The 21,286-nt window shown below is 53.0% G+C and overlaps 8 protein-coding genes across 8 annotated transcripts; 5 read left to right on the plus strand and 3 right to left on the minus strand.

Moving 5' to 3' along the window:
- Positions 1–1,146: 1,146 nt before the first annotated feature.
- J4E85_003211 (uncharacterized protein) lies at positions 1,147–3,177 on the plus strand (the record flags this gene model as incomplete). The annotated part of the gene is made up of 1 exon (XM_051467482.1): positions 1,147–3,177. The coding sequence occupies one exon, from the start codon at positions 1,147–1,149 to the stop codon at positions 3,175–3,177; it is 2,031 nt and encodes a 676-aa protein (XP_051328641.1).
- Positions 3,178–3,959: 782 nt separating this feature from the next.
- On the plus strand, positions 3,960–6,849 carry J4E85_003212 (uncharacterized protein; the record flags this gene model as incomplete). The annotated part of the gene is made up of 7 exons (XM_051467483.1): positions 3,960–4,091; positions 4,144–4,210; positions 4,272–4,533; positions 4,588–4,752; positions 4,808–4,986; positions 5,039–6,089; positions 6,141–6,849. 7 exons carry the CDS (start codon positions 3,960–3,962, stop codon positions 6,847–6,849), a joined length of 2,565 nt encoding a protein of 854 aa, XP_051328642.1.
- A 3,941-nt stretch (positions 6,850–10,790) lies between these two features.
- J4E85_003213 (uncharacterized protein) lies at positions 10,791–12,357 on the minus strand (the record flags this gene model as incomplete). Its single annotated transcript, XM_051467484.1, has 2 exons — positions 10,791–10,835; positions 11,005–12,357. 2 exons carry the CDS (start codon positions 12,355–12,357, stop codon positions 10,791–10,793), a joined length of 1,398 nt encoding a protein of 465 aa, XP_051328643.1.
- Positions 12,358–13,172: 815 nt separating this feature from the next.
- On the plus strand, positions 13,173–13,660 carry J4E85_003214 (uncharacterized protein; the record flags this gene model as incomplete). The annotated part of the gene is made up of 2 exons (XM_051467485.1): positions 13,173–13,289; positions 13,343–13,660. The coding sequence occupies 2 exons, from the start codon at positions 13,173–13,175 to the stop codon at positions 13,658–13,660; spliced, it is 435 nt and encodes a 144-aa protein (XP_051328644.1).
- A 1,073-nt stretch (positions 13,661–14,733) lies between these two features.
- On the plus strand, positions 14,734–16,174 carry J4E85_003215 (uncharacterized protein; the record flags this gene model as incomplete). Its single annotated transcript, XM_051467486.1, has 8 exons — positions 14,734–14,910; positions 14,970–15,004; positions 15,053–15,126; positions 15,183–15,401; positions 15,450–15,635; positions 15,688–15,833; positions 15,887–15,998; positions 16,047–16,174. The coding sequence occupies 8 exons, from the start codon at positions 14,734–14,736 to the stop codon at positions 16,172–16,174; spliced, it is 1,077 nt and encodes a 358-aa protein (XP_051328645.1).
- Positions 16,175–16,384: 210 nt separating this feature from the next.
- Positions 16,385–17,206, minus strand: J4E85_003216 (uncharacterized protein; the record flags this gene model as incomplete). Its single annotated transcript, XM_051467487.1, has 3 exons — positions 16,385–16,881; positions 16,933–17,111; positions 17,169–17,206. The coding sequence occupies 3 exons, from the start codon at positions 17,204–17,206 to the stop codon at positions 16,385–16,387; spliced, it is 714 nt and encodes a 237-aa protein (XP_051328646.1).
- A 1,311-nt stretch (positions 17,207–18,517) lies between these two features.
- On the minus strand, positions 18,518–19,015 carry ALTA12 (60S acidic ribosomal protein P1; the record flags this gene model as incomplete). Its single annotated transcript, XM_051467488.1, has 4 exons — positions 18,518–18,564; positions 18,620–18,761; positions 18,814–18,891; positions 18,947–19,015. 4 exons carry the CDS (start codon positions 19,013–19,015, stop codon positions 18,518–18,520), a joined length of 336 nt encoding a protein of 111 aa, XP_051328647.1.
- A 327-nt stretch (positions 19,016–19,342) lies between these two features.
- J4E85_003218 (uncharacterized protein) lies at positions 19,343–21,143 on the plus strand (the record flags this gene model as incomplete). The annotated part of the gene is made up of 8 exons (XM_051467489.1): positions 19,343–19,559; positions 19,617–19,698; positions 19,753–19,777; positions 19,830–20,108; positions 20,158–20,393; positions 20,441–20,654; positions 20,708–20,893; positions 20,946–21,143. The coding sequence occupies 8 exons, from the start codon at positions 19,343–19,345 to the stop codon at positions 21,141–21,143; spliced, it is 1,437 nt and encodes a 478-aa protein (XP_051328648.1).
- Between the last annotated feature and the right edge of the window lie 143 nt (positions 21,144–21,286).

Below are 21,286 nucleotides of genomic sequence, written 5' to 3' on the forward strand. Positions count from 1 at the left end.
AATGTTGGTATATTGCGGTACTGCCCTTTGATGACATGTTGAGCTGCGTGTAGGAAACATGATGCCGATGCTGTCCACGGAGGTTGTCGATGGCTGTAGTGGATGCACAGTTTTCTGGTCGATGCCTGGGTAATAACAGCACTTGTGCGAATTTCCTGCTCTTTCCGAGAGATTGCGGGCACAGGTCTCTACACGAGATACGCCGGTGGCCCATTACTCCACTACTCTCGAGCGCGGGATGCCGCTCATGGTAAAGCCGGTAGGGCTGAAGTTCGCGATGCGACGCCTCCACTGTATTGCGGGTGCAGCCTCGTGCAGTTCCAGAGCCAGCCTCGCACAAGCGGTGCGCCTATAGGGAGTACCGATATACGCCTATCCGAGTACCAAGCTCGTATCTGTGGTGTTGTTGCTGGGCACTTCAAGCCTCGAGGCGTAGATATGGTATTCGGTTGTCGCCTCAGGCCTTGGATGTCACTACGACAGACGCTACCCCCCATTCTCCACCAATCCCCACAGATTCGCGTCAGCAATAGACGAAGGCGATGGAGGTGATATACTTGGCGCACGAATACCTTGACTGATGGCAAATCAAGTGATTGGTGCGAAATTGGCGGCTTTTGCGACGGTATGGCGAGTCTACGGATAAATTCGAGCTCCAGCTATCGGCGAGCGCACCACGGTGCCCGCGCTGGTCCGTTCACTATCCTACTGCCCCGAGCAAGCAACGCCTAGTGGCCTTCCTAACGGCATATTCACCGTCCAGCCATAGGACGGCTTTAGAGCCAACAGACGCGCGGGTTTTACGGAAGCTTGGTGCTTCCACCTGCTCTTGACATGGTACTATCTCACTATCTTCAAACCTCACACACATCGCGATTAAATCCAGACCTGGTCCTGCATCCCACCACCCCACGGATGAATCTACAGCGCTCAGTCTGAGACGTCTGTATTTCTCCAGACACAGCCCCCACCACCGCCTCATACTTTTCGACGTTTCGGAAATGGTAGCGACGGTTGCCGGAGTCCGCCAGTTGTATACCGCCCGTCGCATTCTCGCCGAGATCCAGCATCGCATCAACGGCTTCAACACGTACGGTTAACACTACTAAGCAGAACAGCGCACAACTCTACTCACCCATGGCCACCATGGTGCAAACCGGGAGCGTGACCACCTCCCGTCTCAAGGAAGGCGCGGTCATAGACGTGCAGGAGATCCCGAACGGCGCCCGGCCGGCGCTGCTGATCCTGCATAATGAAGGCGAGGAGGACATTGTAGGCATCTTTGCGGATGTCCTGGGCCAGAAATGGGAGTCGGCGACATCCATGGACGAAGCGCTGGCAGGACCACGGGAGACGGTTTACGGGCTAAGCAGCGGGCTGGCCAAAACGCAACTGGACGCTTGGGACCGCTCTCGGTTGTTGATCAACACACATCGAGTGGACGGCGGTCATGAACTGGACGAGAGCATCACCGACCGATGCGACTACGAATACCTCTACACGCGCGCGCCCTTTTTCCGTCGCGACGTGTCGCGATACCTCTCTTTTGTCCTGGGCCAGATCGGGCCCCACCGCGACCTCACCAAGAAGGCGCGCACGACGCTGATATCGACGACGTTCCCCGATGTGCACGCTGCACTTCCCAATCTTGACATTCTGTCGGTCGGCGCGGACGCCATCGAGATCCGAGTCGACCTGCTGGAGGAGCCCCTACCAGATGGAACGGTCAGCAAGATACCCAGCTTGAAGTATGTCGGCGAGCAGGTCATGGTGCTGCGTCAACGCACGGAGCTGCCAATCATCTTCACTACAAGGTGCACCAAGGAAAACGGCCGGTTCCCCATGGACGACCCCTCCCTGTTCTACCGATACCTTGCGCGCGCGATACAATGGGGTTGCGAATACATTGATGTGGAATTGTGGCTGCCAGAGGAGATTAGGAGGAAGCTGGCCGAGAACAAGGCGTGCACCAAGATCATCTCGGCGTTCCACGACTTTTCGGGCAGCTTCAAGTGGACCTCGCCTGAAACACAGCGCCTGTTCGAGATGGGAGCGGTGTATGGGGACATTGTCAAGATGTACGCACTGGTCAATTCGATGCAGGAGAACTACGAGCTGGAATATTTCCGGTCGACTATTCAAGCCAAGTATCCTCATCCTCCCTTCTCTGGCCTCAATATGGGCCCCATGGGCCAGCTATCAAGGACGCTGAACAAAATATTCACTCCGATTACTCATCCACTGTTACCCATGATTGCGGCGCCTGGCCAACTAAGCGCAGCCGAAATTAACGCAGCGCTCCACACAATGGGCCAGATGCCTAAGCAGGACATCTACGGCATCGGCAGTTTTCGATCAACGTCGCAAGCCATGTTCTTTGAGAAGTGTTTCAACGAGCTTAGTCTGCCACATTCATTCGGTTTTGCAGAAAGAGCCCCGAAGGCTTCGATCGAGCACATCCTCCGACGCAACAATTTTGGCGGTGCCTACATTAACCCGCCGTTGGCAGCGTCGGCGCCGTACCTGCCTTCCCTTTCGAATGCTGCTCGGGCCATCGGACAAGTTGATACAGTGTTAGTGCCTCCCGGGACCGGCAACGCCTCCTTCATAGGAGACAACACGCGGTGGAAGGGTATACGTGCGACACTGACTCGCGATTTTGTCCCATCGGCGTACAGTGGACAGGCAGCATTGCTGCTCGCCAGTAACGAGGCTGATGCGTCGGCGTCGATATTCGCACTGAAAAATCTAGGGATCGGGCCTATATATACCATAGGGTTCAAGTCCCACGGGCCCTTATCTACTGACGTGTCACCGGTACGATCGGTAGAGGACGTGAAGCGCCTGCAGCAGCCATTCGTTATCATCTCGGCTCTGCCTGCTGAGAAGTCGCTACTGGTGGTGCCCCTGCTGAAGCACTACAGGGTTGGCGGAAGGAATGGAAGCCCCAACGGACATGGGTGCACAGGAACGAAGGCTGCAGGCAAGGTGTTCGTTGACTTGGCTAGTGGACCCCGAAAGGCCGACCCGTTGGCAATTGCGACGTCGGCGGGATGGACAGCGTATGGCATTGCGGACGTCTCAGCGTGGACGACGGTTGAAACGATCCGGAAGCTCGTGGGGCAGAACGTGTGTTATGACTTTGTGCGTCTGGCGTCCGGAAGGGGGCATTTTTAAATCAGCAATTAGCAATGAGCAATGTACATTTGATGATTGATACGTCTTCACATGCGGCGTGACAGGAGCGAGGCAGCCGTGGCACCAGGGATGGCGGGTGGCTCTTGATGACGGGGACGGGGCCCTCGTGGAAGCTGTAACCGGGGACGGGGCAGCAGCTAGCACTAGGGCGGGGCACGTGATTGGGCGGCGGGCGATACCCCAGATTTTCTAGAACACATTGGTGCAGTCCGGCGCTACAGGCTGCAGCTACGCCGAGACGAGCTGGGTGCGTGCGACGGGCGCAATCTACGTGCCAAATTGCCAGTAGCTGCATGGCTGAGAACCGAGGCACGGTGCGCCGTCTGGGACGGCATGCGATGGGCGATTTCCTGACGTGCGGCTAGCCTCTTACCCCAGTGGCCTCATGATGGCCGTGTTTTTGACTGCTCGACTCGGCCCAACGGTTCCAAGCCTCGCTCGTCTGCATGGGCTGCTCTACCGCGCCTGGCTAGATACCCCGAGATCGTCGTCACGCGTCCAAAGCTCCCCAGCGGTTCCATCACTACCTCTTCCTAGTCACTGCACACGCTGAGTCGCATCCGAGTGGGCGCGCACTCCCGCCAGAGCAAGCCTCGTCGTCCGCGCACCCCCTGCCTGTCTCCACTGCCATAGGCCTTAATTTGAACCTACATCTCACGCCGTGCTGGGGCGTGCTTTCTTCTTCCTACCGTCCAGTTCGCCATCATCAAGATCACTTGCAGCCAGAGAATGCTTCTGGTCCACCGCCCTGTAGCGTCGCCATGTCCACCGAAGTTTCCCAGTCACTGGCCGCAATGGCAAGGCCGCAGATTGGCATCGACCGACTACCCGCCCGCCGCGTCTCCAACGAGCCCCGCGAGGCCATGAACTGCAAAAGCTGTCGAAAGCGAAAGGTGGTGCTTGTCTGCTTTTTTCGTCGTGCCCACGTGCTAACCTACATTCAAGATCAAGTGCAATCGCACACGGCCGACCTGTGAAGCCTGTCAAGTGTTCAACTGCCCGTGTATATACGGTATGCTCCACCCGCAACACTACGCGAGTGCATCCAAACATGGACTGACAGCCACGTCCAGACGCTGTTCCCAAGAAGAGAGGCCCCAAGACCGACGTTCTCGAGGCCCTCTTGAAACGTGTCGACGGCCTGGAAAAGCGCTTGGTTTCCGAAGGCAAGAGCGATGACCCAACCGAGTCCGACCCCACCTCCCAGGACAACACCACCTCAGCCGACGTCAAACGAAAAGATCTTGCATCTTCACAGTCGCCGCATGCGTCCTCGCCCCGTCGCGCAAGTGGCACCAACCATGCAAACCAGTTGATGTCGCCCATCGAGCCAAGGTACCTACTAGCAGCCTGCCATTCTCGCCCCTGCACATTGCTAACAGCATCTAGTATACAGTCCCCGACCCTGGCTCCCGACCTACTTCTAGACACCTATTTCGCCAGAATCCATGGAAAGCCCTACTACATCCTGGACGAGTCGACCACGAGACAGCGACTGCAGGCCAATCAGCTTCCCGGCCACTTAGCCTATGCTATTTACGCCGTGAGTGCCAGGTACGATTCGCCCATCCCTGAGTATTCCTGATCACAATTAATATATGTACCCCAGATATGCACCCCACTTCGGAGGATACAGCTCTGCAGTGCGCATCGGGCAAGAGTATGCCCGTCGCGCTCGGCTGGAACTCGAGATAGATGAACCCTCTATCGAAACCTTGCAGACGCTCATGCTCCTCTCGCAAGCAAGCTTCCAGTTGGGCAAAGGCAAGAAGACCTTCATGCTGCTAAGTACGAAGTCACTACTGTCTACACATTGCGCAAGACTGACTCCGCTCTCAAGATTCTGCCATCAGCATGGCCTTTGCGCTCGATCTGCATCGCGAACTACCGACCGGCATCAAGGTCACACCCGCCGAACGCGAAGGACGACGCCGGCTCTTCTGGTCATGTTACCTCATGGACCGTTTCGCTGCAACCGGCTCTAAGCGACCCTCGTTAATTGCGGATGAATCGATTGTGCTACGATTACCGAGCTGGCAGCTGCACTCTGGCGCAATGCTAATAGACGGAGACTATTTTCCAAACGGATGCAATTTGCAGTTCATGGGCGGCACTGGAAAAGGTGGACAAGGAAGCATGGGTATGCTCATTGGCATAGCTCGCATCCTGGGTATAACAAACCGCTACCTTGCAGCGGGTGGTGTTAAAGGCGATTCACATTTCCCTTGGCACTCATTATCCAACCTATCCAAAATTCGCCAAGAGCTCGACATATGGGCATCGGAGACGCAGGACACTTTCACCTCTATCGAAGCTCTCTTTGGTCAACCCGACAGCACCATACTTGTTCTCAGCAAGTTGATCTACCATCTCATACATTGCCTCATCTACCGGCCTTTCCTCCCTGTGGACCTGGCTGAGCTGTCCGGGACCTCGCAGCACCAACCCTGGCAAATAGAAGCGACCAACTTATGCTTTCTTCACGCCAACGCAATTGCCGAACTCGCCGAGATAGGAAGAGCTTCTTCCATTATAGATTGGCCAGCTTTTGTCGGCTATTGTATATGCACGGCTGGCACCATCCATGTACATGGAGCACATTACCCAGGAAGAGAAGGAGAGGTTTTCTCAGTCAGTGCAGAGTTTCTGTCCCGAGAGATGCAGCAGCTATCCGAGCTTCGTTTTGTTTGGGCTGGGGCCCAGCACCAGCGCGACACGCTGCAAACCATCTACGGATGTCACACAGAGCTAGTCCAGTCGTTGGCGAGCAATCCCATGCGCTATGCTCCGGTCTTCCAACTTGAGGATTTCTTCGACAGATATCCGGGCCAGGTCTTCGACGGAGCGCACATTACGTTTATGGACATTGCGGTCGAATCCATTCAAGAAGGGTAGAGAGCCAGACCCTTCCCTATATGTTCATAACGCTAATAAACTAGTAGCCTTGCCACTTTTAACATCGAACAACGGAACAACATGTACATGACCAGCGGCGTCATCGGGAACGCTCAGGGCTACCAAAAGCATTCCGCACCCTCACAACAACCACAATACTCCAACGCACACCCGAACAAGAGAAGGAGAGCCACAACTTCCTCCTCGAAACCCCAGGCCCAACCACAGGCTATCCCCCCAACACCCACATCAGCCACTCATCCTCCCACTGTTCATACTCACCGACCGTCGGATGCTGGTACCTCGGAGTCAAACTCGAACCCAAGCCCGGGAGACTCTAGAACACATCCTAATGACTCCGGTGCACGACCTTACACCCCACCATTGCCAAACAACTCCCTGAATCCACCGAATGCTAACGGTGGCGGACTTGCTCTTCCATTCTCGCCGAACTTCTCGTTTTCTCCATTGCCGCAATTTGCGAGTCTGGCGCCATCACCGGTGTCGCGTGCAGCGAACCTCCACCAAAACCAGGATAACAACCATGCAATTCATTTCGACCCTATGCTGAGCATGCCGACGCCGTACGAGCAGCACCCGACCCCCGGCGCAGGGAGCACATCGGGCACATCGGTGCACACAGACCCTGACAGCAAGGACCCTTTCCTCAGCTTGCTGGAACAACTTGCCGAGAACGAAGTCAGCAGGGGCGGTCCAAGCGAGCTGGACTTTTTCTTGAGCGGACAGAGCACCTGAGCTTACTGCCGCTTGCGCCGAAATCAAGGCGGCGAAGTATGAACTCCCGCAATATCACAGCGGAACCGCGGAACGACCGTGCCACGATCATCACATGGGTTTAAATTTGGTTGTGTCTTCATTTCACAGTACATTTTGTAGTAGCTTCGAGAGCTATCATTTACGGCTCATCATCGACCGGCTTGGTCCGGTCCGGGGTCTTGCAACCAAAACCAGCGCGGCGCAAAACAGAAGGAGTCGGAATACAGGAAGGCTAGCTTCACAGCCTAGGATCTACGGAAAACGAATGTCACGGCCGCCATATGTAAAAATGTATAATATCATCAATAACAATTTAGCAGATGCTCTCAGAAGAGCAATCGATAGCAGTAAGTGCCGTCAGCTCCACATGGACCAGACAATCGTCAAACGAGTACCACCACCTTGCGGACAAGGTACCGTTGTTTTCCTTAGACGCCCACACCAAAACCTTAGTGTCGGCGTCGAAGTGGAGGCCCGTATTGAGTGCTGTGTGTCATGACGGAGAGCGGCCTCGGTGCCTTTATCGGCAGCTCAGCCGCTAGAGTGCGGAAGCAGGCCATATCGAGTCAAGGTGCAGGGTGACGGGTTGGTGTTCGCGTTGACGCTAAGCACACCCCGGTTCGATGCGCATTAGCGGTGTATCTCGCATACGAGTAACCCGGGGTTCGGTGCTGTCATGGGGGATCTCCAAACAGTCGTACCCCAGGGACCTGCCTTGCTTGGGTGAGATGGTCATGAATAGCATCAGATCAAAACACACCACCTCCTTTCTAACTGTCTAGAACACTGATTGACACGGAGCGGTGAGTCCGTAGCATGATTCTGGACGCTCGACGCAGGCACGAGGTGTCTGTGCTATGCAGGTCACAGCCGTTTTGGCCCTCCCCTCCGCCGCACTACAGCACAGCAAATGTCTCCACACCGTGGCTTGCAAAAGTGTGTGCGCTTGTAGAGTGCGAATCCGGGGAGCATCGAATCCTTCGTGACGTTAACGCGGAGAACGCGCTTCCGGTGCCTAATGTGCCTACCGACAAAAAATAACGTTTAGGTGCGATGAATCGTCGTCACCGCCGAACCACGTTCTGGAAGGCACAAACTGCCACTCACGTGGGCGGAAAGGCGTTCGCGCCACAGGAGACAGCTGCTAGGAACCAGGTTGCTGGCAAAACTCTAAGTGGTGGAACCGAGATTCTCCGCTTGACAGCATTGCGGCATCTACTGCAGGGTCCATTAACGAACGAGAATGATGATATTGTTGGAACGTCAGCAAAGTTCATTTCCTGTCACAAGTCATTTCGTGTGTAGAAGGTGTGCTGGCTAGCTAGTAGCTTAGTTGCGATAGGTTGCAAATGTGGGTCCGATGGTGCCGGTGGTAATGCACGGTGAAGATTCGGACAGCATGCTAGATGATGGTTAGGAAGCCACCCCGCGAAAAGCTCCAAGCGAAGGCGGGGAGGACCCGTTGGTCCTTTGCTGTCAATGCAGGGCTGCCAGGGCTGAGCGGCAAATGAAGTGGGAAATGAGCTTGTGATGAGAATTGGCAAACTCGCATGATCCAGTCGCTAGCGATTGCAGTTTCACCCCTGCTCACAGCTGCAACATCCTTTACGCCAACCTGAGAACAGGGGTGGAACGGCACAGGCAAGACTAGTCGGAATCAGTATCGGCAGTAGTATCACTCAGAGGCATATGGGAGTGCGTGGGCCAACGACTGAGCCTTGATTCGAGTAGACACATATAGGCCTTGTACGAAAGGATATCAACAATCTACTGAACAACTATGGGAGGTGGCTTTTACTTATACCTGCCGATACGGATCCGAATTGGATCTTGTTTGGATCTCCGCTATGCTGGGCTACTTGGTGAGCTGCAAGGTTGAATCGTTACGATACACAACACGATACAATATACTTTCTACACACTGCAATGCTTACAAATGTGTAGAAATGGATTGAGCGGGGATGAAATGGGTGGGTTATTGGGATTTTCAGATTCCATTGTGAGTACGGGAACTATATAATCTAACAGGAGGCCCCCTTGGTGTTCATGCTGGGCGTGATGGAACCCATCTAATCATCGGCTCCCGGTTATGGTTGTCCTTTCGATTGCGCCGCCTCTGTGTACACTGTAACAATAAACTGGCATGTTGTAAACCACCTTCAGGGTGACTTCCTCAGCTTGCTTGAAGGCCGCCTATAAATGCTGTTAGATCTTGTATTCAAGCAAATGCTGGGCTACTCACGTTTAGCATTGAGAAGTGCAAGCGGAGTCCCTCCATGACCCGCCAGCCTGTTGGCAATTGGCCTGACTGGGAGTATCTGCGCATCCATTACTCCCTACGAAAGTACAGCACCCTGCATTGACTGTTGCAGCCGTAATGGCAGTTACGAGTAGAAAACTGAAGAACTGCATCTTAGGAAGTGTTGTTAAGGTAAACGAATTTTGTTGGTATGGTTTGCGTTGGTACGTATTGGGTGAGGACACTGAGGTGAGATATATAGATAGGCCACCTCTTTCTCACTTGGCTCGGAACCTCGCGGACATTGTAGGACCGACTAATTAGATACAAAATCTTGAAGTGAGGGAGAATACCCTTCTTGGCTTTGTATGGGTACGTCATTCAGCTTACACATACCTAGTTGACAGAAAGTACAGAAATCCGCTACTATTACAGATTGTGCAAATGTCTGTAAAACGTTAAGAAGACATGCTCTGCAAGCTATGAGAGCATCAAGCAGGTCTATAAGGCCTTAGCCGAACTCTGCTCTAGCGGCCTGCATGTTTCTGATGAAGCAGTGACAGAGAACAGGCTGAGCGAGAGCTTACGGCAGCTCGGTGCTATCGCGGTATATTAGGTACGCCGATGTTGCAGCTGTGGGCAGGGGCTAAACTGCAATCGCTAGCGACTGTAACGAGCGCCAGCCACGCAATGAAAGCTCTCAGTCTGCCAACTACTCACCTAACTAGCTAGTCGCTGCTTCACATTGATTGCATTACAACCCTTGTCGTTGTAGATTGCGACGTTGAGGTGTGATGGATGAGGTGAGGTGTACGTAGTACCTAGGTAGTTACTCGTCTGAGCATATATCGCACCCGACACCCAGGAACGCCGCTGACTAGAACAACTCTAGAAAGCGATGGCCTGACCTATACCACGCGTTAATATGAAGTGTATCGTCCACTTACCAGGGTCGCAGAATCGATATGAGGATCGACTATGATCATCCCTTTCCATGCCACGCTTCGGGTAAAATCACGCTACGAACGTCAACCCTCTCTATCTTGCTCACGTACGAGCAAGACTCATGTACGCGCACGTCTACTGTACACGTAGCAATCGCTCCTGTACACACACACCACGAGACGAGAAGCTGCTCGAGTCAATTCTCACCCTGCATGCTCACCGTGCAACGGGCATTTGACCAATTTGCCCGTTGCAAAAGCCACCGGCTACAATGTGCCATCGGCGTGCAGTAGACCCTTTTTGCACGGTCGCTCGCTAAGCCCCCGGATTCACGTATAGCGTATCGCGCGTGCATTAGTTTCGGTTTGACGATAGGACCCTTTGGCAGTTGATGACGGGTAGGACCTGTGATGGCGGGGGAACAAGCTCTCTCCAAGGTCTTGGGGCTGCAGGGACTCATGTCAGAGGGGTCAGAAGGTCTGGTGTATGTTGGTATTGATCTCCGAGGAGGTGTGGGTGCGATTTTTGATTCGTCATGGTGTACTGTATTGGTGTGGCACAGTGGTGAGAGACAAGTTTGTCATGCGAAGCAGGTTCGGGGGACAATGCGTTGTGAGTGCGAGTGTGTAATTAGCTAGATGATTGTTTCGACTCCTCTGATCTTTGCCAGTATAAGCTATCCCCTCTAATCTATACAGTATCATGCGTCGGACGACTATGCAAGACGCCAACCGGTCTAAGTCATGGTGACGAGTTCTTCGGCCGACACGGGGTGGATAGCCTGCGGGAGAAGCACATGTTAGCATCCAAATTCTCAAACGCCGATTGCACAATGCCGTTCCTTTCCCCCGCAAACGTGGCAGCTGCAGCAGTCGACAGCCGATGCATTGCCGCTTATGCATGCACGGATGCACGACGAAACGGGAATGGAAGGTTGGGTGATTACTTACCACACAGTTGTCAAAGTCCTTCTTCGTGGCACCCATCCTGATCGCCACACCGAACCCTTGCAGGATCTCGCTGCTTCCCTGTCCTAAGATATGCAGACCGACGACCTTCTCGTTCTCACCCGCGCAGATGATCTTGTAAGCTGTGGGCTGCTTCTCATCGGGGTCCATCATAGCGAAGTACATGGCCTTGAATTCGGTCTTGTAGATTTTAATCTTGTCGCCGTACTTCTCGCGGGCCTCGGGCTCCGTCAGGCCGATAGACCCAATCTCTGGGTGAGCAAAGACGACAGAGGGAATGTTCTCGTATTCGAGGTGTGCCTTGGGCTGGTTGTTAAATAGGCGGTCGGAGAGGCGTCTTCCAGCAGCGATGGCGACGGGGGTGAGTTCGAAACCGCGATCACATACGTCACCGATGGCGTAGATGTTGGGGATAGAGGTGTTTTGGTACTCGTCGGTCACGATGTGGTTCTTGTCGTTGAGCTTGATGCCGAAGTCCTTGATCTTGAGATCTTCAATTTCGGGGTCACGTCCAGTTGCGAAGAGAACTTCTTCGACCTCAACGGTTGACTCATTCTTTGTCTCGTTGTTCTGGTAGGTGACGCGCTTCATGCCGTTGCCAATATCCTCAACCTTTGTAATTTGTGTACCCTTGTAGAGGTTGATGCCCTGACGCTCGTACTCTTGAGTTACGGTATCTTGGATCATGGGGTCGAAGGTTCGGAGGAGCTTGTCGCCGCGGATGAAGAAGTGTGTTTTCGAGCCGAGTGCGTGAAGCATGCCAGTCATCTCGACACCGATGTATCCAGCGCCACTCGTTGCAATGCTCTTGGGCTGCTTCTCGAGATCGAAGAAGCCGTCGCTGCTAATGCAAAGTTCCTTGCCAGGAATATCGGGTAGCTTCGGTCGTCCACCGGTCGCGATGAGGATATGCTTCGCCTTGATGCGCTGGGAGCCTCCATCGTGAAGCGCAACCTCGACTTCGTCCTTGGCCACAAACTTCGCGCGCCCTCTGAAGTGCTCAATCTCGTCCTTGTTCAGGTTGTTCTCGTAGATGCCGTTCAGTCGCTTGACGTAGTCGTCTCGCTTCTTCTTGAAGTATGGCCAGTCGAACTCTGGTACCCCGCCAACCTTGAAACCGTATGCGGGCGCATCCTTGAAGGTCTCGGCAATCGCTGCTGCGTTCCAAGTAACCTTCTTCGGCACACAACCGACGTTTACGCAGGTACCTCCGTATCGTGAAGATTCGATCGCGATGACTTTTGCGCCGTGTTTGGCGGCTCGTCGTCCAGAGGCAATACCCCCGCTGCCAATTCCGATTACTAGGTAATCACACTCCTTGGGTTGCGACGACATGGCGATGCTTGAGGTGGAGAAGTGAGACGAGAGGTTTGATAAGCGTGCGGATGCCACTGCGGTTTGTGAAGGGCGGAAGTGCGATCGGAGGAGAGAAGTTTGTCCTGTAGATGGAGGGGTAATGGTACGGAGACTCGTCGAGAGAGCTCGCAGTCTAAAGGTAGCTATTCTTTGCATTAGGATGCAGCGCGGCCGACGGCGGATACTTATGGAGTACGTCAGAATAATTAGATTCCAAAGCTACTACTGCATTCAGAGGCTGGATTGGACGACTTAAGTAATCCAACCACGCAGGTGCGGTATGCGGTATGCGGTATGGCTGCTTTCTGTGCAGGCTAGAAGTTCCAGACCGGGGACGAACAAGACAATGCCTGCAACTATCACGCAATGCTATCTCAGCGACCGATGTGTGTCGCTTGGTAATGCTGCGATTTAAGATTTTGCGATTATGGGAGCAGCCGGCGGTGACGCGATCTCGGCCTTACGCGTGCGGACATCCCGGAGGTGCATGCGCTAGACCGCTTCCAATAGCTACTTCGATCATCGCTTCCAGGCCAGCCCACCTGCGACACACGACTCCACGCAACTTCAGGCCGGTCAAGTCAACTGAAGCTCGACAGATGTTGGCAGGAAACCATGCCAGCCTATGAGAGTGTTTCAAACTTTCTCGGATCCTGAATCCTGACTCCTGAAGCATCCACAGTCACCCAAAGAGATCAGACCATCCCCACCACGGACCTTGCGACATTGCCGAGTGTCGCACTCTTAGCTGAAAGCCTTCACACACACTTCTACCTAACTCAACTACCCTCGTCATGGGTGGTAGACTTTCCATGCCGAAGGCGGCCGATGGCATGAGCGAAACCTCCAAGCCCACGTCGGCCAATGCGCGAGCGCGTCTTTCACGAGGCGGAGGCATCATCAATGGCCGTGTAAGGGGCTTCTTTCCAGATTTGTAATTCTCACATCGGCTAACACGTCCCAGACCGTCATGGCACCCTTAGCTGCCCTTACCATGGCTGGCCTCCTCTTCGTATATGCCCGGACGTCGATACGCGCGGCGAAGCTCAACGCGAAGAAACATCGCGAGGCAGACGGCGGGCAAATCAGTTGGCACAAGGAGAGCATGAGGCGGCATGGTCAGATGGACAGGCTGGACGATGACAGAGGGACATTCAGCGAAGCTCTTATAGGAGACATTCGTAAGAAGAAACAGCAGAAGGTCGAGGAGAACCAGAAAGCGCCAGTAGAGAGGTCCGAGAACGACGCTGAACTGAGGAAGATCATGGGAAAGAAGGACTGATTCCTAAGGAGCAGGCAAAGCCCTGATGGTAGCAACGCACGAGGGTCGTTCAGTAGGCCTTGATTTTATGACCAAGAACAAAAACTATAGAAAGACACATTAACACATCAATCTATGTGTCTACGAACCTCAAGGATCGTTAAACGAAGAATCATTATCATCAGGTTCGTTGCTGTGAAGAGGTCAGAATTGCACCATGCTGCTAATGAAGCTGCACGCGAGCACGTTTAGCGGCTAAGACGTTCACCGGTTTGTTCAGCATTGTCCAACACCAGCAGAGAGGTAAGCTTGGGTACAGCAGAACTTAAGTCGATCTATAAACACGGTCCGCGGCCGGCAGTGTCTTGTCACACGCACCCGGAGCAGATTCACCTCTATGCAGTCTGTTTGATCACGGGCAGCGAAAGCTTAACTACCTAGGAACAGCAGTTGAACGCACCGAAGTAGCACAACATGACATGGTATATATATTCACAGCGAAACACATGCGCTCGAAAACGCTAGCTGCCGTAATGATAAACTGTGATTTGCCAGAGCTATGGACATGGATGCGTTAAGCTTCACATGTGAGCCCTGGAGCGAACCCCGCATTCAGCTGTGGTAGCTTTCAAACGCGTGCCATGCCACGAGATTTGGTTGAGTGATGGCAGGCGCGATTCAACAGCAAAGTCATGTGTTGGTGTCAAGTTGGGGATCGATTGCCGGGCGCTGGATGAGGGATATTATAGATAGGTACATGTGCAGGTCGTTGCGTCGATCGTTCGCCTGCGGCCAATGGCTTCATCCTTCCGTGGCCGTTAGACTGTTTCGGGGATGCGAGCTGCACAAAGCGTGAGGTTAACCCCACCATTCCATGACCGCGCTCCGCATCTATACACTCTCGCCAACATCAGCCATTGTCGCCCGACCTTCCTCTCCACCACAAACCTCCGCACTCGACACCAATCGCGCACCCACGTTCCCTCCATCCAGCTTGACGACGCCGCGGTCTTCATGGAGCTTGCCCGGCTGCTGGCCCGATCGCGATTGCCGTAGGAAGACTGCACCGTCTTCCACAGCTAGCGATAGCCAGTATGCCTAAGCAGGACGAGGGGAGGCCAAATGTACAACAGGACATTCCAAATAGACCCAGAGATCTGACCGAGGTTTCAAGAGCCGTCCTGCGCAGTGAGCAGGCCAAGCGATGGACCAAGAAGTACCGCACCGAGGTCGCTGCAAGCTCCAGCAGTCTGCTCTCTACGTTTGCGGCTGTATGTGCATCCCTATCAGACACGGCGTCGTCGATTTCGCCAGTGCTGATAGCTTCTAGTATCCTCTCGACTCGGTCAAGACCCGCCTGCAAGCGTACGCCAGCCCCCCAGCATCACGCAAGACACGGCTAACACGGCATAGCTACAAGTTCAACTCCTTCGCCGACTGCGTTCGCCATACCTACAAGACTGAAGGCTTCCATGGCTTTTACCGTGGTATGCCTCACCGCTCACAGCTGCACAGCCAGCACCCGCTAATGTACGCGTCATAGGTGTCTGGTCTCCTCTCGCAAGCATAACCCTCGTCCGCACCGTGTCATTCTCCATATACCAACGATCCAAGTACGCGCTCGACAATTGGATTTACCAGACTACCGGAAGCTCCCCGCTTGTTATCGCAAATACCCGAGATGCGTGGCCTACGTTTTCGACAATTGCATGCTTCGGGCTGGCAGGTGTCAATGCGGGTGCCGCTATCACGGTAATCGCATGTACGACAGACCTACTGCCGTTTATGCTTCGCTAGCTAATTCAGTCAGGCCCCTTCGAATTGACGAAATTGAGCGCCCAAATTTCCGTATTGATGGCCGAGCGCAACGATGGCGGCGGCAAGAACGAAGCGGTCCGCAAGAGCTACCAGAACTTGGGAACCTGGAAGACGGCACAAAATCTGGTCAAACATCGGGGTTGGACAGGACTGTATTCTGGCTTCCATTTGCATCTACGTGAGCGAGCCGCAGATCGCTGCAAAGACATGCAAGCGCTAACAGGAGACAGTAAGAGATTCTATCGGCACCGGCATTTACTTTGTGACATATGAGAGTGTGAAACAGGTTCTAGCCAATGCGCGAGGTACTTCACCTACACATCCACTGGCTGTAGTCGTGGCTGGTGGACTGTGTGGACTGGTTAGCTGGGCCTGCGTAAGCTTTCGCTTCCTATGGGGTCTTGAATCATGTACTAATAGGTATTGCAGATTTTCCCGATCGACACGGCAAAGAGTATCTACCAGCGAAATTGCCTCGTTGGAGGCAAAGACAAGGCCACGCGCCCTAAGATACATTTCTTTAGTCGCCGGATGTATCGAGGTGAGCATACCTTCCCAAAGTCGCAAGACTTCTACTGACCCATTCAAGGCCTCGGTGTCTCCATGTCTCGTTCCTGCATAGTCAACGCTATTTTCTTTACTGCATTCGAATTCACCAAGAAGCGCATCAACGGCATGTCTTACGACGAGGAGCTGCTTCGTGCCAACGACCTATAGTTAATTCGACATTTCCATGTTTCAAGTTTCACTTGTATCTGCATAGGTGCATGGAGTAGGTGCATATTTTGCTTGTATGCAAGTGGACATGTAGATTATCCTGAATCTGGGTATGCCACTACGAGCATAGTCCTGAACATGACATACATATTGTGCGCCTGGCTTCGAAGATATTGTCAACCCCCCCTGTGAAGTTCTCAAAGATGTTGTTCAATCCTTATCCACCTCCGCCTGGCACTGCTTCTTCTCGTTTTCATCCGCATGACCGTGATAGTCGCATGGCTCAACTTCGCCCTCCGGTAACACTGGCTCAGCGATTTTACTGTAACGAACGACCATGCGCATGAGGAAATCGGGTGGCAGACTGGCTTGAAGCTCGAGTTCGCCGTTTTCAACCGTGTCGTATGAATCATGAAACCTCCGGCATTGCACCTCCACGAACAGATCAAGAATTGCGTGATCCTTAGCAAGATGAGCAAACCCATGAATCACAGCTCGGTAGAAAGCACCATTCGAGATAATGTGTTCGATCAAGCTATCGCGAACCGCTTTGTAGAACATCGGGGAGAGAATGCGATCACCGAAAACGAGTGCTTTGACTTGTGCAAGTTGTGCCTTGCCTGTCTCTATTGCTTCGTTCTTATCGCACCATGCTGCGTTCTTCTTTGGAAGCCTCTGTGTATACACCCAGTCGATAAAGACGCTGACTATCGCATTGTCAGCTGAGTAATACATACTTCTGAATGCTCTTTACTCACACGTGCTGCACTCAACGTCTTCCAATTTAACGACACCTTCCTGTGCCTCTTTCCAAGGACCATTCAACGCCTTCTTGAAGTAATCGGAGTGTTCGATGAGTAGCGAGCGATGGATGTGGTATTTGGTCTTGGTGTCGCCTACTTCGACAATGGCGAAGATGGGATCTTGGGCAGCCTCACTAGGAAATAATTAGCCCGTAGACTTTTGACACTCCCGAGGCCACTCCCCAACATACCTGGGGCGCTTCATTCTTGCGATCTTTTCCGTCGACATCGTAGGCCTGGAGCTCTGTTTGATCTCTAGGCCTACTTTCGCGTAGTTCTAGATGAGTTCGGGGTCGTAGTTGTAATGCAAGAAGCAGACGGAGAAGCTGGCGTACTGCACGTGGTGGTAGACTGGTCTTGGTCCAGGCTTTCGAGCTTGCCTACTTCCACTTTGAGATTCAGCCTCACCGTGAATTGCCTGATTTGTTGGCACGTTGTTTCTATGCGATACCATTCAAAGACAGTAATCTACAGCCTTGTAACCTGGCGGATCTGAAAGAAGTCGTCAATTTACTTTCATTGTTCAGATAGCGATTTTTCTCCTTTCATGAAGCATTGTAGTTGCTGTTCTCATGACGACAAAGGCATGCGACAGATCTTGGTGGGTATGTTCTGCGCAATCAGACTAGCGCGCGTGACCGGCCTCTGCGCCAACTATACCGAGTTATCAAAGAGCATTTTGATAGATAGTCATAGAAAGCGCAAGATGGATGCTCTGGAAATACAGAGAGGTTGGCAGACTGACTCCAAGTCAGTTGATCGCAAGAGTAAGATGGCGCTTTAGTGTAAGATGACGAAGATAGCGACAACCTTTACGCTTATGTGAAAGTCTGATGAAGATCCACTTGGCTATGGAAAGTATAACTTAGAGAACCAAAGGGACAGGTATGCAGATGCAAGATGTGCGGTATACTTGCGGAAGACTCTACAAGTACTAGCACAGGTAATGCTATGTAGATGACTAAGGTGGAGTTAGAAAACTTGAGAGTGGTTCCTATACTGTTGATTGCTCAAATAGCGCTATTGAGTCGAGCTATGCACATCATCCCAGACATGACTTCGGCACTTAGTTGACATCTTTCCCTCAAGTTGAAGTTGGGCGAAGACACTGACTTTAGGTCATGGTGTGTTGAGAGACGTAAGCGGTCATAGGAAAGGGTGATGACTCTGGAGTCAGGTTATCCGACCAAGGAACACTAGCGCATGATTAGAGATCGTAATCATGTTGATGTATCACTTAAATCAAGTTCCTTTCATATCCACAAACCTAACATCACAATGGCTGGTATGGCGACCGAACTACCGCTCCAAAACATCACGACGTGTACCCGTTTGTTGCACTTTTCGAAGTATTCATTGACCTGCCGACCTAACATATCTCATGACGCCGTCGTTGTTCTTCCGGGAGGGCCCGTATGCAAGTCGTGTCACCGAATAGTCGTGACTGTCCCACCCCAGCAATGGGAATATGCCCGCTGATGAATCCGTTTTGCAACCCCGATAAAGGCAAATGTCGAAGAAAGGAAGGGAAACGAGACGCTTAGTCGAAGAGACCGAAGCCCATGTCGTCGTCTGACTCCTCCTTCTCTGTTGTGTGTTAGTCTCCGTTCTGTGCTCAGCGAGGGATATTTGGTAGACGTACCCTCCTCCTTCTTCTCCTCGGCAGCTGGCTCGGCACCGGCAGCGTCGCCAGCGGCAGGGGCAGCGCCTCCAGCAGCGGGGGCAGCACCGCCGCCTGAACCGACGTTCAGGAGCAGGTCCTTGACATCCTTGCCCTCAAGAGCCTATTCACATATCAATTCCGTGTTCTGCTCCAGCGTGTCCGTGTATGCGCACCTTGGCGAACAGAGTTGTCCAGATGGGCTCGACCTCCTCGATCTTTGCGGCCTTGATGATAGATTGGAGCTTGTCGGCCTGTTCAAATTAGCCATTGTGTCCGCGATTGCGAATTGCACCTCGGGAGTCGTACAGTGATGTCGACACCGTCATCAGCGAGGATGAGAGCGGCGTAAGAGGTGGCGAGCTCGGAGGTAGACATTGCGACGGATGTGATCGTGATATTGTCGTGAGTCGAGATGTTGAGAGTGTCGGCGCTGGTGAATTGAATTGATGGTGTGGACGGCGCTAATCGTGGCTTTCGCTTAGCAGCGTCTAGCTGCATCAGGCGTTAGCGCGTTGGCCGAGGGCAGCTTGCCCCTCGGTGACGTCCGGGCACTTTCCCCGCTATCAAGCTGCATCTTGGCTTCCCGACCGGCTACTTCCAAGTTCGCATATTGCAGAGTTCCAGCTTTCACCACCGTTCGGATTAGCCTCAACCCCACCGAAAGATTCCCCAACCAGCGCCGATCAGCGTCTGCAGCACACAATGACCGACTCCCCACTCCCACGGATTCCGCTGGATCCGAAGGAGCAGCCCATCCTCGACAAGCTGCAGTCCATACGGACGGAGCTGGAACTACTGAAGCGTGATCGGTCCACCTATGTCAAGAGCCAAGATGTCTTGAAGCTGTACGACCAAGTCATCGAGCAGGTCATAATTCTCAACGAGATACGGGAAACTAAGCGCCTGGAGCAGAACAAAGGTATGTCACGTTGCCACCTGCCCAATGTGGCTTGTTGATGCTGACTTGGTCGCATAGTCGATTACATGCTCGATGATTGCTTTCAGCTCATATCACTTGCGTATCTGACCGTCGGAAAGAACCACGAACCACCAGCAGTGTTAGTATTTGGCGGTGTCATGTGCTGTATACGAAGTTACTGACAGTGTTCCAGCTACTCATACATATCCACAATCAAGGTACTTATACATGTGGGAGGTCATGTGCACGTCAATGTCTAACAACTCACAGCGCCTCTTGGACCATCTCAAAGAAGCCACCTTCTACTCGCAAAAGGATCTGGAAGCCCTGGACAAGAACCTCCAAGACTGCCGGCGTTATGTTGAAAGGGGGCAGGAAGGTCACAGCCCTCATCTGCTGACTCTCCTCGATGCTCGTATCAAAGTTTGCGAAGAGACACTAGCAGAACTGAAGCTGAACCTATCCGGACTAACACCCGACCTGACACCGAAGTGGGAGAAGCTTGTCTCGATACTACGATCCCTTTGCGGTTGCAATGCAAGATCGAAGGTTAGCAAACTCCGAATAGGCCGTTACCGTGTACTGACCGGAACTGTAGTTCCCACTTGAAGAGGTTGAGGAGTACTCAGAGGAGCTCAACAAACTCGACGAAGAGCTGAAAGAACACGGAATTCGCGCGTATGAGACGGAGGGAACCACTGAAGAGAAGCTGGCCGAGATGGTCGACAAGATGCAACTAGCCACCGAACACCCCGAGGCCGCACCAGACGCCAAGACTCTCATCGGCACGCTGCTACGCCGTAATTTGCTCTGGGTCACGTTGATCAAGCAAAAGTTGGTGCATCCCGCTAATCTTACGATCCGGACTAACACCTGAGCAGGCAAGGACGCATATCGCCCGCTTTCAAAGACACCTACGACAAACTTCTTGCTATCCGGAACAAACTCGAGAAGCTCACTCTGACACAGGCATGGTCCCTTCGTGAGACTGATCTATGGGATTTCCAGCGCCAGCTTGACCGCATAGACGAGGCACGCGTTGACGGTAATTTCGTTGATGCACTTGGACGTCCATCTGAGATCTACGAGCAAAGGGTATGTTCTCACAGACGTGATTGTCTATACGCCCACGGACTAACGTGATGTAGACACTACTCTATCTTCTCAGGAAGAGCTACGCTCTCATCTACCAGCTGCTTTTAACTTCAGAGCCTGTGTCAGAGGCATTACTGCCAATATACAACCAGCTGACCACACTTCGGAAATGCTTACTCGAAGTCAAGAAGCTGGGAGGTGTATCCTCACCAAGAGAGCTGTACCCATACAGTATGAAGGTTGGTGCACCACCCCATGAATATATCGATACGTCTACTGACTCATATATAGCTGAACTCAATTGACAACATGCGGGTAGACGGCAAGTTCATGGTTGGCGAAGAGATACCCGATGGTCAAGGACGCGTAACACAACTTCTGGAGGAATGCTTCGAGCTCGCCTACGACCTGAGAAACGATGCCGAAGACAACAACAGCTCCGCTGATGTCACGCCATCGACCGAAAAGCCCGAGCCCCTTAGCACCTGATGTATCCTCTCTCTCTCATATTGGCGCTGTACATCTCGGCGTAAGACGATCGCTCCCAAACTGGCTACCCACATCTCTTCTGACCTGTCTTATTTCGGCGATTCTCTCTCTTGTGGCAAACACGCGTTGAACCCTTGTACTTT

The sequence above is a fragment of the Alternaria conjuncta genome (genome assembly GCF_024043145.1).
Source record: "Alternaria conjuncta strain BMP 0040 chromosome Unknown scaffold_4, whole genome shotgun sequence".
NCBI lineage: Eukaryota > Fungi > Ascomycota > Dothideomycetes > Pleosporales > Pleosporaceae > Alternaria > Alternaria conjuncta.